The following is a 16,986-nucleotide window of genomic DNA, read 5'->3' on the forward strand; positions in this document are numbered from 1 at the left end:
GCTTTTTTAGTGTTCCATAAGAAGGAAGATAATACTGAGTTAATCGATTTGGAAAATTGGGGAGAGATGGGGACTGGAATGTTGGAAAAGGTATATAAAACCATAGGGGAGAGCATCATTTTTATAGTGTCTAAACGGCCCCACCAGGAAAGGTATAGGGGATGCCATTTAGTAGTAAGATCGGAAAGTTTTTTAATACAATTATTCAAACATAAAGTAACTGTGTCTTTAATCGTGGGCGTGAAACTCAATCCCAAGTATTTGATATGAGAAGATTTCCAAGTAAAGTTCGTTGGGGTAAAATCAACTTTAAAAGTAAATTTAGTCAGAGGTAAGATTTCACACTTATCGCTATTCAGTTTATACCCAGAAACCAGTGAAAAAGATTGAACTTCCTTGAGAAAGGCAGGAACTGATTCACTAGAGTTGGAGATAAAAAGCAGAATATCACCAGCAGGCAGCTAGTTTGACATTAGTGGTCGGGGTCTGAAAACGATGTATTTGTGTGTTTTGACGAATCTTTGATAAGAAGGGTTTAGGGCTAAATTAAAAAGAAAAGGAGAGAGGGGGCAGCCTTGACACACACCCCTACCAAGGTCAAAAAAGGGCCAGATGAGACCATTAGCACAAACCGCAGCGCGCAGACTAGAATACAAAAGTGAGATCAGGGCTATAAACTTAGGACCAAAGCCAAACCATCGGAGGGCATAAAATAAATATTGCCATTCAACTCTATCAAAAGCTTTCTCTGCGTCAAGCGCTATAGCAGCGAGAGAGTGTTGTAGATGCGGAGCTTTAGATAAAATATTAAAAAACAACCTCGTATTATCATTAATGACTCGCCCTTTCACGAAGCCGGATTGCTCCCTGCCTAAAATATTTGGTAGAATAGGGTACAAGCATAAGGCCAGTGCCTTTGAAAAGATCTTATAATCTATATTGACCAATGAAATGGGTCTGTAATTCTTACAATGTTTCAGATCTTTGCCCTCTTTAGGAATTAGACATATATGAGCCTCTGAGAAAGAGCCTGTTGATTCCCCCAGAGAGTTAAAAGAATGAATCAGAAGGAGTAATTTAGGTAATAATAATTTAGAGAAGTGGAGGTAAAATTCGACAGTGAATCCGTCAGGCCCAGGTGCCTTATCTTTTTTTAAGTGTTGAAGTGCCTCTAAGAGTTCTTGTTGTGTTGTATCTACTTCTAAGGACGATATATCGGGAAAAGTTTGCTGAGTTTTCTGTATAGTTGAAAAGAATTGTGAAAGCATATGACTTGTGGGATTCGTTTCGGGAGCATATAATGATTTGTAAAAAAGTGCGAATTCATTCAAAATTTCCGTGTCATTAAATTTTAAGATAGAATTCCCATCAAAAATAGAATCGATATATAATTTATTGTGTTTGGTTTTCAAATAATTAGCCAAAATTTTACGTGCCTTATTTTTCCCACCATAATATTTTGCGCTGGAATTCAGGAGGTAAAATGAGGCACTGTCAGTAGATTCTTTATTGAATTGCAGTTTCGCTTTTATAAGGGCATCAAGAGCATCTTTTGAATGCTCCAGTCTCTTAATATCTTGAAGCAGGGCACTCGAGCGTTTGCGAGTAATGTTACACTTCTTGGCCACAAAGCTGATAATAAAATCTCTCGCTGAGGCCTTAAAGGCGTCCCAAATAGTTGAAAAAGGGAAGGAGGTAGAATCGTTTAAGGAAAAATAGTCATCAAAGAAGGTGGAGAATGAGGAAGAGAATGCAGGATCCAAAAGAAGGGAGTTGTTAAATCTCCATCTTCTGGGCGTATTAACTTTTGGTAAAATGTCCAAATCAATCGAGACGGGGGCATGATCAGATAACAATAAAGGTCCTATGTCAGCGTGCAAAAGTGCTTGTGAAATGTTGTGGGAAACAAAAAAATAATCAATACGTGTTTAAGAATGATGCACAGGGGAATAAAAAGTATACTCTCTGGTGGTGGGGTTACACAACCTCCAGGCGTCCAAAAGTTTGTGCTGAGTAATAGCATGAATGAAGGACTTATGTGGTTTGTTAGGAATGAATGGAACTTTGGAATGTTGATCAACATAGGGATCAAACATCTGATTGCTAGAATAAAATTATCTTCCATGAAGAGGGCCATCTGCTGGGCAATGGAGGACCAAAAGGAGGAATCACCACCAGTAGGACCATATACATTGAAAAAGGAGACTGGAACATCCTTCAGCAGCAATTTAACATGGAGCCAACGGCCCTCTGTATCAGATTCCTTTGATATAAATTTACAATCAAGTGACTTATGACAGAGCATCATAACCCCATTGCGTTTGCCATCACCGTTAGAATAAAATATTTCCCCCACCCAACCTCGTTTTAGTTTTGATGACTCATTCTCCGTTAGGTGAGTCTCCTGTAAGAATACAATATCAGCATTCATCTTTGCTAAGTGGGTCATAACTCTCTGACGCTTGATGGGGGAATTCAGCCCTCTAATATTCCATTATACTAATCTCATCGGCATAAAAGTTCAAGAGTAAAATAAAACAAGGAGAAGGAACAACAGCAAATCGATTCAGTGAAATAATCCGAGAGGAAATACAATACAATCTGAAAAAGGGTTGCCAGGGCCCAAGTGTAAGAGAGAAGACAAAGAGAAAGTAGAGAAGGAAGATAAACAAATCTATAAGAAAAAGTCAAGAAGCAGGAGGAAATATATCAGGAGCTTTGATTCAAAGGAAAAGGATAAGAAAATAAATATAGGATGAGAAGAATAAATAACAATAAGAGCTGAGAAATAATCATATCAAGAGAAAGATCAGACGGATCAGAAAAAAGAACAGGACAGGACATGCAAAAAGAAAAAAACTCAACAACAACCAAAAGGGAAATAGAGAGAATAAATAAAAGAGAAATAAACAAAGAGAATAAGAAAACAAAAAGGATGGGGGTACAGGAGGGAAACATACCTACATAAGGAGAAACCAGGCAAAGACGGGGAAGGGGGTGGAACCACATGGAATGGACGACGCATCCAGGGATCAGCAAAGCGGAGGACCGGGAAGACATCATAAAGCAAAGGTAGGGAATCTGTGATGACAAAACAGAATCAGAGTTAGAATATTCCGCACGAAGGAACATTAACAGGAAAATTGAGGAACATTAACAGACAAAGTCTCAAAAAGAAAAACACAACAAAAACATCTTCAAGTATGCTATTAACAGGAAAGAAAAAAAACAACATGCAAACTGCCAAACATCAAAAAAGAGAAAACGAGAATTCGGTCAGCATGTCAATGAAAAAACCATATTAAACATTCAAAGAGAAGATGCAGGACCAGAAGAATCCATGACATTCGGTTTGCACGAATTGATAAAACTTTGTAAACGCACAGGATCTTCATATTTGGTGGTTTTGTTATTATATGTGACTTTAAAGAGGCATGGATGAAAAAGTCTATATCTGGCTCCTATTGAGAGCAAGTCAGCTCGCATATTCAAAAAAGCTTTGCGTCTGTTGGCGGTAGCTTTAGCATAGTCTTGCGCAAAATACAGGGATGAGCCAGACCATGTGACTTTAGGAGATGCTCTGACTGCTGAGAGAACCTTTAACAGATCCGTATACTCAAGAAAGTATAAGATGACTCCTCTAGGTCTTGGCGGGGACATAGAGTGTGCTGGAAGACGACCTAGCCGATGTGCTCGCTGAATGTTAAGGATCGTCCCCTCCGGCATATGGAGCAACTTAGGGAGGAATGACTTGAAAAATGCAAGAGAGTCTGTCCCTTCAAGACCTTCTCCCAGGCCATAAATGCATAGGTTGTTGCGTCTACCGTGATTTTCAAAGTCTTCAACTTGTTTTTGAAGCGTAGAAACTTGAGAGTGTAGATGAGAGACAGCAACACAGGTTTCTTTAAAGGAGGATACATTGTGTTCAACTGACGAGACTCTAGCTTCCAATTGAGACCAATTATAGTTTAGTATTAGTTTCTTCCATGAATGGCCGAAGAGCTCTAATTTCCTCCAATAGTAACTCCATTGTCGCTGGTGAAGCCGATTTAGGCGGCGATGGAGGATCCTTTTTTAAGCGCTTGGTGTTGGATTTCCCTGAAGCTGCAGACAAGGGCTCCATTGTTTTTTTTTTTTTTTTTTTTTTTTGGAAAAAGTTTTTATTGAACAATAATTCGGTTACAAGTATGGGCCTACAACCACCCGGGCCGGCCGCTAGGTACATAAGGAAATATACACATATCAAAGCTGCAATCCGTTCCCAGGGCACTGCCCCGCAGTGGCTCAAGATAGTCCTCGAGGAACAGCAAGCATCAGTCCAACAATAACAGAAACAAAAAGAAAAACAATAAAAACAAAAGGCGAGTTACGAGGGATACCAGTGCGGTTCAGGCTGCCCCCGGGAGACTCCAGTCAGAACATTTGAGCAATCCGCTAAAGAGAGGAGTACCGGGAGGCCGGGGACGGAGGGGGGGGGGGAGGGGGTCAAGGGAGATGAACGTCCGTATGTGGTTGTTACAAAAAGCGCCAGGAGCCGTCAAGGGTCAGGGGGACATGGCGATATCAGTGTCTACCAGGGGGGGCGTACAGATGCCTCCGCGATACGCATTCCATTGACCCCAAATTCTACCCCATGCCCCCGGCCCCCGGCTTGCCACGGGCCACATACACTGTCTTCTCCCGAAACATACACCAGTCCATATTCTCCTTCCATACAGACACGGTGGGCGGCCGTTGAGCGCCCCAATGTTGCGCTATATCCCTCTTGGCAATCATGGTCCCTAGGGCCGCCCACCGAGTCTGAGCCGCGTTGTAGTCATTGGGCTCCCACACATTCAGGACACAGCGACGCACCTCCGGCAGCAGCACAACCCCGGTGACCTGTCCCATAACCGTGTGGACCCGGCGCCAGTAGTCCGCCACCTCGCGACACTCCCAAAGGATATGAAGAAAGGTGGCGCTGAGCCCGCAGCCTCGTCGTCGGAGAATCCCATCGCGACCAAGCGCGGACCCGTAACATACACCCGGTGGAGAATCTTGAGCTGTACCAACCGGAGACGAGCCGGAATGGCAACCTCCTTGGGGGACGACAGTGCAGACTGCCAGTCTTCGTCGTCCAATTCAACCCCATCCCCAGTCCAAGCCTCCCGAAGGCGCACCAGGAGATCCGCCCGGTGATTAATCAATTTTTTATAAATTAAAGAAATAGTACTATCAGGGACATGTCCGTCAAGTACGCGGTCCTCGAGGGGCGAGGAAACAGGGATCTTGGTCCCCTCCCCGAAGACCGAGAGCAGGGCGTGTCGAACCTGGGCGTAGCGGAAGAACTCCCTGTCGGTCAGCTCGTATTCGGCCTGGAGCACCGCGAAAGTCTTGACCGCGCCCTTGTGCCACAGGTCCCCCACTTTGCTGATACCAATCGTGTCCCACTGGTCAAACCCCTTGGTGGTCCACAAGCTGCCCAGGCGGTCGGAGGCAAACAAGGGAGTAGCACATGTCATTCGCTCACTCCAGCCCGTGGCCGCAGTGGCAGCCCTCCAGGTCCGCACAGCAATCTTAGTAGGACCCGTAAGGGTCCGGTCAGCCAGGCGGGAATAAAGTGCCCTGTTGTAGTTCCCGCCGGGAAGCAGGAACTTGTCCATCTCATACGCCGGATTCAAGCCGGGCGCATACGTGGCGTGGTTAATGGCAGATAGCTGCGAGGCCCAATAGTACCTGCGAATGTCAGGAAGCGCGATGCCCCCGTCATACCAGGGGAGAGTGAGCTTGGCAAGAGCAATACGCGCCCGGCCGTTCCACACCAGTCTCCTCTGCAGGCTCTCCACCTCCCGAAAGTAGGCCCCTGGGATAACGTCAAAGGAGTTCTGGAGTGCATAGAGGAACCTGGGAAGGGACATCATTTTAAACAGCGCGGCCCGACCCAGCGGGGACAGGGGCAGCCTGCACCACCGGGCCGTGTCCTCCCGCAGCCGCCGAAGTGGACGCAGAAGATTCTGCTCGTAGCGAGCCACCGGGTCCAGCGAAACGTATATCCCCAGGTACTTAAAGCCGCTCAGAGATATTTGAATCGGGAGCCGAGGCGGCAGGAGAGGAGGACCACCAGCGATGGGATAAACGCAGGATTTAGACCAATTGATCGTGAGACCCGAATTGTTCCCAAAGGAGGTCAGAACGTCAAAAAGGACGTTGAGTGACTGCCGCGGTGAGGTGAGGTACAGGAGAATGTCGTCCGCATACAGCGAGACCCGATCTTCAAAGCCCGGGCCCCACCGGATCCCTCTAAGCGAGGGCTCCCAACGGAGCCAGGCAGCGAGTGGCTCCAGGGCGAGAGCAAAAAGCAACGGGGACAACGGGCACCCCTGCCTCGTGCCCCTGCCAAGGGCAAAGGGCCGAGAGACCCGCCCATTCACCACCACTTGAGCCATGGGTCCCGTGTAAAGGAGCCTCACCCAGCCAATAAATCCCTCTCCAAAGCCGAATTTATCCAAGACGGCCCAGAGGAATGGCCACTCAATAGTGTCAAATGCCATCGTGGCATCCAAAGAAACCAGCACGGCCGGTTCGGAGAGAAACTCCGCCCTGGCGAGGACCCCGTGCAGACGCCGCAAGTTAAGAGCGGTGTTGCGGTGCGGGATAAAGCCGCATTGGTCCGGATGAATAAGGTCGCACACTACACTCAACAATCGATTGGCCAGGACTTTCGCCAGGATTTTAGGCTCCGCATTGAGCAGTGAAATAGGCCGGTAGGAGGTACAGCGGTCACGAGGCTTGCCCTCCTTGGGAATAACGACTATAGTGGCCAAGCGCTGGTCGGCAGGAAGGGAACCCGCCGCAAGAGAGTCGCGGAACATGCGGCCGAGGAAGGGCGCAAGCTTATCAGGACGCAATTTGTATAGTTCAATGGGCAGACCGTTAGGACCCATAGCCTTGCCCGAGCGAAGGGAACGAATCGCGGTCGCTATTTCATCCGACGATAAGGGGGCGTCCAACCGCTCCCGGTCCTCAACGGACAGGCCGGGCAGAGCAATATCTCTCAGTAGGAGGCGAGAGTCATCCTCGTCCCTGTCAGTCACCGGGGAGTACACCGCCCGGAGGTGATCAGCGAAGCATTCCACAATCTCATCCGGCTCAGTCACACACACACCATCCGTAGCACGCAACTCGGGGACCACACGATTCACTCTCTCTTTTTTGTCCAGCCACGCAATCAACTTACCCGCCTTGTCCCCCGCGTCATACAATCGGCCCTGCCGCTCCCTATACATAGTTTTGGCCGCGTCAGTGACCAGGGACCTATATTCGAACTGTTTCAGGCTAAGGGCATGTAGTCCGTCCGGAGTAACATTCGCCTCCAGGGCCGACTCCAGCCCCGAGATGTCAGTCTCCAGCTTTACCACCGCCTCGCTCCTAACCTTCTTGGCCACCACTATCTGGGCGAGGGCGTGTCCGCGTAGCACAGTTTTAAAGGCTTCCCAAAGGGACAACGCAGACGACACCGACCCCTCGTTTTCACTAAAGTATTGGTCCATGGCCTTAACCAGGCTGTCCCGAGTCACAGGGTCCCGCAGGTACCAGGGGTTAATGGGAGCTATCCGACCTGCGGACCGCGACCCGGTGTCAAAGAGAAGCCACAGCGGAGAATGGTCGGAGATACCACGCGCCAGGTGTCTGACCTCTCGAATCCGACCAGTCTGCGCCGCGGGCATGAGAAAGTAGTCTAACCTGGAGAGACTCCCATGCGCCCCTGAATGAAAGGTGAACTGGCACTGGGTCGGATGCAATAGTCTCCAACTATCCACCAAGCCGAAGGTCTCCAACATCCCACCCAGCCATGACTGGGCAGCGGGGAGGGTCCTAGGTGGGTGACGATCCAGTTCACCCGAAACCACAGAATTAAAGTCCCCGCCCATGAGCAGGAGGCCGTCCGGAAGGTCAAGCAGCATTCGACCCAAGTCAGTGAAGGTGGAGTTCTGGAGGCCCGGGGGGACGTAGACTGAAACCAGGGTAAGGGGCTGCCCCTCCCACCTCCCAGTCAAACACACATAGCGCCCCCTGTCATCAGAGACTATCCTCGTGATCTCCACCGGAAGGGAGGTTCGCAGGAGAATGCCCACCCCCCTGGAGCCAGTTGTGAAACCAGAATGGGCTACGAGGCGGTATCCCCCCCTGTTCATCGCATGGCAGACATTGCCGACCAAATGCGTCTCCTGGAGAAACACCACATCAGGAGTCAAACGACGCAAATATTGCAGTACAACACCCCGCTTAATACGGTCCCCCAACCCATTGACGTTCCATGACATAATCCTCAACCCGTCTCCCCCCATCCCATCCAATAGCTCAAGAAGCCCCCAGCCCGCAGCACCGCTCCCAAATATGGATAAAAATCAATACCTCGCCCTGTAAACAAAAAACACACAACTAAACAACCCCTCTTCCCCCCCAACCCCACCCCAAGTCCAACGCCCCCCACCCTGCACCCCTGCGGGCCAAAGACCCCCCCCAACTTGCAGTGTGCCTGTCGCCCCATTAACCCCATTCTACAAAAAGACCCCGGAGGAGGAAAGGGACCCGTACCCGCCCGCACCCCTCACGGGTCCTGGTAAAGCACAGTATGCAAAAGAAGTAAGACCCAACTGTACAGTGCCAAGCCGCAGAAAGTAAAGACCAAAGGTCAGTCTAAGGGGACCCGTCACCTGCGGTGCCCCCAGAGGGCCCGGGCCGGCCACCCCCGTCCGGCAGCGAGTCCAGCCAGTTACTTGCGGCCACAGGAGAGTCAAAAAAGGCTGTCCGCTCTCCATGCTCCACTCGAAGTTTCGCCGGGTAGATCATTGAGTACTTCAGGCCTAGCTCGCGGAGACGGCGCTTCACCCCTTGGAATCCCATCCGCTGTTTCTGGACCAGTTGCGTGAAGTCCGGATAAAAGTTGATGGTCGAGTTCTCGTAGCGGACCGGGCCACGGGTCCGTGAAGCCTGCAGAATAGCATCGCGGTCCCTGTAGTGGAACAGTTTAGCCACGATAGGCCTCGGGGGGGCCCCCGGCCGCGGCCGGCCGCCCGGAACTCGATGGGCCCGCTCCACAGCGAAGAATTTGCTTAGGCCAACCGGGGACAGCTGTTGCAGGATAAGTTCCTCGACCACGAGGTCCACCGGGCGGCTGTCGGAGGACTCCGGTACCCCAATGATGCGGATATTGTTGCGTCGGGCCCGTCCCTCGAAGTCCTCAAGTCGCCGGGCCATATGGTCGTTGACCACTCTAATGTCCCCAAGCGCGGCCCGCAGATCCGACACCTCCGCACCCAGGGTGGAGGTCCGTGCATCAAGGGCCTGGACCTTCTCGTTGGTTTTAGAGAGGTCGGCCCGAATCAAGGTGACGTCGATCGCGACAGTGTCGATCTTACGGGCCAGGGCCTCATATTGCGTCGCGATAGTTTCCCTGATGCCCTCGATGGCGCCCATAATGTCCTGCAGGGAAGGTTCCGCAGCAACGGTCGTGCCTCCCCCTGCAGCATCCGGGGAGAGGCCAGCAGCGCCAGGGGACCTCCTGCCCTGGGTATAGCGGTCCATGTTGTTGCTCTGGACCGCTCCCCCGCGCAGTGAAGCCTTGGTCTTGCGCCCCTCCGGACCCCCTTTGCCCGCCATATGAGCACAGTCACTTAATGGGACCTCCGATCAAGGGGTGCGCGGGTGCCAGCGAAAGGACCACAAACCGTCGGTGTAGGGGCCGGAGGCGTCAGACCCGCCAGTAGCAGATGAAAGCAAACCTCGGGCAGAGGCCCAGGAGGCACCTCGCCACCTTGAGCACGCACGCCAGCTGATCTCCTGAAGGCCAAAACCGAAACCGAAAGTGCTGAATCGGTAACTGGCACCGCGCTGAGGCCGCTGTTGTTCAATTGCAGCCCGGCCCCACGGGTCACCTTCACCCCGGCCACCTCCGTCGGGTGGGTCCCAAAAGTTCCGGCGACAATAACTCAGGAGCCCCAGGTCCGATTAGAGTTTTGAAAAGAGATATATGATCAGCTGGTCTTCATCTCCCAGATTCCATACACCAAATCAGGATAGTCTCAGGATATATTCCGAGGAGCAGAAAGGGTCCGGGGAGCCCTGTGCTCACGCGACCATCTTGGATGCGCGCTAAGCTCCTCCTCAAGGGGGCTCCATTGTTGTATCGTGACTGCGAGGAGAAGAGGCCAGAGACTCTTCTAATTGAGAGAATTCAGAAAAAATCTTTGAGTTTTTTTATAAAATTGTGTTTGAATTTGGAGAGAGAGGGTTGAAGTGCCCTCGTTCTACCCATAAAACACAGTTATCATGCTCTGCGCCAATGTGAGTATACAAGGGATCATACACAGCAAACAATGCGTGGAGCGTAAAATAGTAACTTCTAGAAAAACATAGGAGACTCTTCTAGTCAAGACAGTCAATTGCAGCCAGTCATCATGCCATCAGCAAAGAACTGGTATGCCAGAGTTAAAAGTACACATCCAAAAACGAACGAGAGCTCCAAGTGGATGTGCTACTGCTTCTACCACCAATGTTGGAAGGAAAAAACAATATATGAGGCAGTACACCGAAAGAAAAAAAAATGATCGCGTTGAGCTTGTCAAGGACAATCTCCCTTGACAAATAAGCTAATAGAGGAGAAGAGCAGTGGCATTAAGATAAAAAAGCACTGCAGTCTGAGGACATGCTGAGAGGAAAATGAGTGGCAGCCATAATTATTACAGCATACACTTAGGTGAAGATACTAAAACAATATCCAAAATGGTAGAAAACAGCAGTAAAATGCCACAGTGCCCCCTCAAAAAACTGCCAATCCACGTTTTTGGAGTAATGACAGTGGATGTATAAGCATTGGTGAGCAAAAAAAGAAACTACATCATTATTGTGAGGAGATGCGCTCGCGCGCGTATAAATTCGAAATGGTGGCTGCGCTGAGAGGAAAGCTGCTGAAGAAATCACTTCGGTAAGAAAGGCAATTAAAGTCCGCATTTGAAGTCAGCGGGGGTCCCAAAGCATGCACCAGGTCTTCATAGGCCCGTGCGCGTCTCCGTCCGAGCGGCAGCAGGTCTTGAAACGCCGAGTCTTCCCGGCGGACCCGGAGCTTCACCTGGGTGCCGCCATTCACTCGGGCGCCAAGTCACGCCCCCCTGTGTCAGAATTTCTGACGCATCGGTCAATCCTTGCGCCATGGTGCGCCATATTGTAAATACGGCGCATCCATGGTGGCGCAAGGGTTTCTCAGGGTGGCGCAGGGAAAATTACGCATCTCTACAGATGCGTCACTTTCTTGTAAATCTGCCCCTGTGTTTCCGGAACTTAGCAGCCAGAGCATTTGTAACCCTCTGTGGTGCCTCGGATCAACTTACTTTCTTAGGGAGGTGGCTTATCTGTGCGGGGGAAGCGGCTGCCTGTAGTGTGTGCCTACACAGATGGTGAGCGTCTATTGAATGTGACTTCACTCCTCGGGGATGGAGACCTCTGCAGTTGGTGACTCCACTGCACGGAGGGAATCGTCAGAGAGCACTGCACAGAGAGGAAGCTCTTGGGCTGCTATGTGCGACACAAGCAATGAGAAGTTAACTTGTGTCTGCAGTGACTTGCCAGCAGAAGAGGGTAGCCCCGTACAATGTGACCCCCATTTCTCTCTTCCTCTCAGTCCCCTCCTCCCTTCCCCTTGCTTTCTCTCCTTTTCTTCCGCTGCTCTTTATATTTATTTTCCTCTCTACTCTCTCCACTCTCTGTCAACCCTCTTTATGTATTCTTCCTGTCCCGAACTACTTCGAGTATTTCTTGTAATGTTGTTTGGAATTTCCCATCCTTCTTCTTTAAGACCTCATTCCCCCCTTCAGTGGACTACCTGCTTAGGGCAGAGCACCTGGCCTTTCTTTCCTGGTTGGCCTTCCTTGCAGGTGGCTGTTTCCTTTTATGCCAGGGTCAGCTTTGTTCCTCCAAAACGGGCTTGTGTGCATGCAGTTCAGAATTTTATTCATTCATATATGTTCTTTTAAAGGGCATTAACCTGAAACAACAAATGCTGTGTATAACTGGATTTCAAAACTTCGATGTTGTGGTTTTAATTGGAATTGTCGTTGTGCTTGTGTTCTTTGCTTCTTCGTTGACCCACACCCTGCGGCAATCTAGGCAAGCACCAGACACCCCCCTTCTCTCTTCTCTCTCCTTCTCTTCATCTCCTCCATTTCCCCTACTTTGTTTTTGTCTGAGCCCTCACCTCTTTCTCACTTATGTTTCTTTTACTTCTTTTTCTTTGTTTTCTCGCCATTTCTTCCTTTCCTTCCTTTTACTTCATTTCTGTCTCCTATTTTTCCTTTTTCTCTCCATGTACAACGTCTCTCCATTCTCACTCTCTCTCTTCACTGCTTCCTGACCGCCTCTGCCCCAAACTCCTTTTTGCCCCCAAAAAGAAGTTGACTTACTGTTGACTGAATTATTGAGCCCAAGGCGGGGCGCGAGGGAGGCGTGGCTTAAATTGCTGAGGACCTCCGCTTCACAGAAGGGTCACAGTCTTGGTTCAGCCTTAAGTGTGACCGTACTTCTCCACTGGGGCCACTTGCATTGTTTAAAAAAAAATAAAAAAAGAATGCAGTTTTTGTAGGCCAGAGAGCCCGCTAGATCCCATGTCTCGTGGCCCTTAAGGTTCACGAAGGCAGACTGACGCCTGCAGTTGTGCGGTTGCCTGTCAGGGGATCTCCATGGGAAGGAGGCATACAGCTGTCTCTTGGCCTGAGGTATATGAATGGAGTAGCTGCTTCAGAGGATTATTCCCTACGGTTTAATTTTCTGAAATGGGATGAGTCTGTAAGTCTTTCAACAAACCTGTGTGAATTAGAATTATTTTGTAGGGTTTTCTGGCAGGATGGCCTGCAGGGAGCTGACGGAGCTTATTTTGGCAGTTCTGTCTTCTACTGGAATGAATCTTGTGTTCTTCCAAAGTCGTTGATTCTCAGAGTCTCATCATTGCAGTGTTTTTGCAACTCTTTTGCCTCTTCTGTTTTTAGGTCGAGCCTGGGCAGTGCATGCGCTGCTCTGTAAAGCATGATGTATTCTGGTATGGACTTGATGCTCCGCCCATATTTCACATTGGCTTGTGTCATTGTCCTTTGTAAACTCTGGCTCTTCTTGTTCAATAGGCTTAGTAGTCCCTCCTTAGTACCAGTTTGTCTCATCTTGTAACCTCCCATAAGGACAGGCCCTCTTCCATGTGTTGTTACTCAGGAGGCTTTAATTACAGCCTCCTAGCACTAGGGGGCATATTATCAAGGCCAGGCGATAATTATCGCTCAGCGCTCTTAGCGCGAGAATAATTATCGCTGGCCAACTCTGAATTTTATTGCGGAGATAGCGTGCTATCAGCAACGCTTATCTCGAAAGCAATAGAATTCAGAGCGCAAGCTGCCAACTGTGCGATTATCGCTGGAAATCCAGTGATAATCGCACAGGGTTTGGCGATAGCTTGCTGATAGGGCAAGACATACTTAGCCATGATATCCACCTTCCATAGGATATCATGGCTAAGTCAGTTTCAAAGCAGGCGTAAAGTTATTTTACTTACTACTTACTTGCCACTATGCTTTTCTCCCGCCCACTTTGCATCTCATTAAGGAAAGGGAGAAGAAGCATGGATACTAGCCCAAGGAGGGAGTACTAGCCTCCTCACTTTGTCCAGACATAGCCAATCTTCCCCTACTGAACTACACTTGATCTGAAACATTAGAATTTCTGTTTTTATATGCTATAACACACATAGTCATTTCACACAGGTGATATTAATTTTGGTGATGATTTTGGGATCCTCCCTAACCTAGGGAGAGAACCAAGCAGATGCCTTGAAAACAAAAAGCACATCTTTTTGAACGATTCGGCGGTGGTCCCGTACTCTGAGGACCACCCCAAGCACAGTTATTGGCAAAAATACAATCCCAACCAAAGGCCCTGCAAAGCATTATGGGACAAGATTAGCAGTGGGCAGTGAATATTATAGTGTCCAATATCAAAATAATTCTACACAAAGCTGCAGTTCAACTAGTCGTTAATAGATGTCCCTCACGAGTCAAATGCAAAAGCATTGAAATTATTGTTACATCAAGCTGCAGTTCCACTCGTCGTTACTAGATGTCCCTCACGAGTCCACACGAGTCAAATGCAAAATTTTCATGAAAGGGTTTCAATGCTTTTGCATTTGACTCGTGAGGGACATCTAGTAACGACTAGTGGAACTGCAGCTTGATGTAATAATAATTTCAATGCTTTTGCATTTGACTCGTGAGGGACATCTAGTAACCACTAGTTGAACTGCAGCTCTTTGTAGAATTATTTTTGATATTGGACACTATAATATTCACTGCCCACTACTTACCTCGTCCCATAATGCTTTGCAGGGCCTTTGGCTGGGATTGTATTTTTGCCCATAACTGTGCTTGGGGTGGTCCTAGGAGGAAGGGACCACCACGGAATCGTTCACAAGCATGATATGCTCTTTGTGTTCAAGGCTTCAGGTTGGTCCTCACCAACCTGAAGCCTTGAACACCCCAAAACCCCAAAATCGTTACGTCTCTCATTGCCTCACCCTGTCATTCACAGTTCATTTTGGTGAATTGGGTAAATGATTTCTAACATGTAATAATGTTGTAGCAAAGCATTTGAGGGTTATGATGATATTATTGCTAGGCTTAATCCAAAATTAGCACACAAGCTTAAACAAAGAAGCAAAGCACTCATTAAAACGAAAGCAGTGTTTGGTGCACTTTTACCAAAAAAGTCGGCCACACCCCTTTTTTACATCTGGCTTGTCCAAAGAAAAGGGAAGTATAGGGTGACCAGACAGCTGTCATAGACATAGAAAAAGGACTACAATGACACTTCCCTCCACAGACCGAGATGATGCATTACAGACAACAAATCCGCGGTCTTCTATTGGCACCCCTCTCCTTTACACAGCAGCATTAGTATGTTTTATTACATTTACTCTTTTAAGGACTATAGCATATATATGCCAAAAATCAATAAAACATTACAGGCTAGCAAACGCCAGATTTACTAGCTTTATCAATGCTCGTTTCTATAGCTGCGCGTCAGCACCACGTAAAGTACAACTCACTAATGTTGCTTAGTTGCTCATGACAGAAAAGCATGGGAGGTAAACTGCGGAATGCTAAACTGCCAAAGGGCAGCCATGGACCAATGTAAGAAAAACACTTCTCTCCAGGTATTCCTGCCTTAGGGTCTTAAGGGTTGCACAGGCTGGCCGACCACACAGTCCTCCCACATTTGCGTGGTCACTGCTGGAATGTCATGTTACCTTACTGGGGTATGTATAGTGCACTCTAGTCATTGGTATCATCTCACAGGGCAATAGTGTGAAGACCGGAGCAAAAAGCTTGAGCAGCGCTTCTCGCCTCTCCCACAGGCGTTAACCCTGCTCCTTTAAGTCCTTTCCCGCTAAACAGTTTTGCCGTGATCTGAAAGGTCAGTCAAAAGGTCAAGTCATAGCTTTGCTATGGAGAACACAGAGCATGCATCAATTGGTTAGGAATAAAACATGCAATGAGCAATGCATTAATCCTTGCACGGTATGCATAAGGGCTACTGAAAAGTTTGTATGGCTATGAATACAAGCTACAGGACGAAGAAATATTGTTTTATCCAAAGTAAAACTTTGGCTGGCAACGTAGGTGGCGCTGCGTGTAAAATGTCTCTCTTCAAAGGATTTCCCTTCTTGCTACAGCGCTCACCTCAGTGACGACACATGCCGTAAACAGTGCAAAGAGAGCATGCGCGTGCATGCTCAACCGGAACAATGAAAAACAGGGACATTTCTGTGTTTTACCTGGACACTGTTTGAAAACAGGGACATTTGAGTCAATTGGAGAAATGTGTCGGGACACGGGGACACTTCTCCAAAAACGGGGACCGTCCTGGGAAAACGGGGACGTCTGGTCACCCTAGGAAAGTAGCGTCTACTAACCTCCAAGCGCGGCATGCGGTGCTTTGAAACAAAAAATATTTGCAATGCAATAGGTCTCGCATTTGTGAGAATTTCAGCTATTTTCCTTTACAATGCCAATAGCTCAAACTCTTGTAAATGCGAGACCTATTGCATTGCAAATGCTTGTTTTTGTTGCAGCCTTGTATATCTTGATTGAACTCGACCTCAGTCCTGCCAGGTACCACGGATCAGTGGTTAGACAAACACTTTTCAGTGCGGCTGTCCGCTGCCGAGGGCTATTCCGGTTCTTAAAGGACACTGAATCTGAGTGCGGCCCGGGCCTATAACGAGGAAGAGGGCCTTTAACAACTGGTGTAGCCCAAGCCAGAATGTATGTAAGGCTAGTAGAACATCCACCCACTGAGGGTAGAATGTTCGAAGTTAAAAAGGAAGAAGCATGAAGACAAACATTGGAATGTTGAAGCCCCGGGCTTCTACCAGTCATTGTAAGCCCGGAGCTACTCCCTTGTCTTCAATGAAGCTCTCAACATTCCAATATTCTAAAATGCATTAGTCAGGCATTATAGCGTCCCCTGGGACAACACTGTGACGAGGCGCGCCGCTCATGAGGCAGCACCAATCAGTGCACTAAAATTGTCTTCCTGATATGAATGTGCCACTGCTCCGCTGCCTCTCAAATCTTTGCCCTATGTCAGAGCAGAAATAATCATTGACAGAGCTGAGCATTTACAATAATCGAAACATAGGCAGGACAGGGCTGTACAGATCAATTATCAGTTCGCTGCCCAGCCTGCCTCCGAGTCTTCTGTGGGCGTAGCAGCCAGCATGTGGGTGATCCCTTGGCTGGCGCCCTGCCTGAAATTTTCCTGCAAAGGCACCACCACGTTGGTGGCCAGCAGCGACACATACTTTACAGACTGGCCCCAGGTAGATACACTGGTGGGTGGCAGCCTTCTTTTTCCTTGCAGTACCCACCATCAGCAGAGAAGTGGTGCTTCTTGTACCGTCTGACCCCGTTA

The 16,986-nt window shown here is 48.6% G+C and overlaps 1 protein-coding gene across 4 annotated transcripts in view; it reads right to left on the bottom strand.

The window, feature by feature from the left end:
• The window catches only part of LOC146835350 (uncharacterized), a 648,392-nt gene that overhangs the window by 342,294 nt on the left and 289,112 nt on the right, over nt 1–16,986 (bottom strand). For 3 of the 4 annotated variants that reach the window (XM_085600183.1, XM_085600184.1, XM_085600185.1), the window contains one exon: nt 2,965–3,081. In XM_085600183.1, the coding sequence (XP_085456309.1) occupies nt 2,965–3,081 (117 nt within the window). Of the gene's footprint in view, nt 1–2,960; nt 3,082–16,986 lie in introns of all 4 variants that reach the window. The other variant, XM_085600186.1, reaches the window with a different exon arrangement.

Source organism: Triturus cristatus, chromosome 4_2 (assembly GCF_964204655.1).
Source record: "Triturus cristatus chromosome 4_2, aTriCri1.1, whole genome shotgun sequence".
Taxonomy (NCBI): domain Eukaryota; kingdom Metazoa; phylum Chordata; class Amphibia; order Caudata; family Salamandridae; genus Triturus; species Triturus cristatus.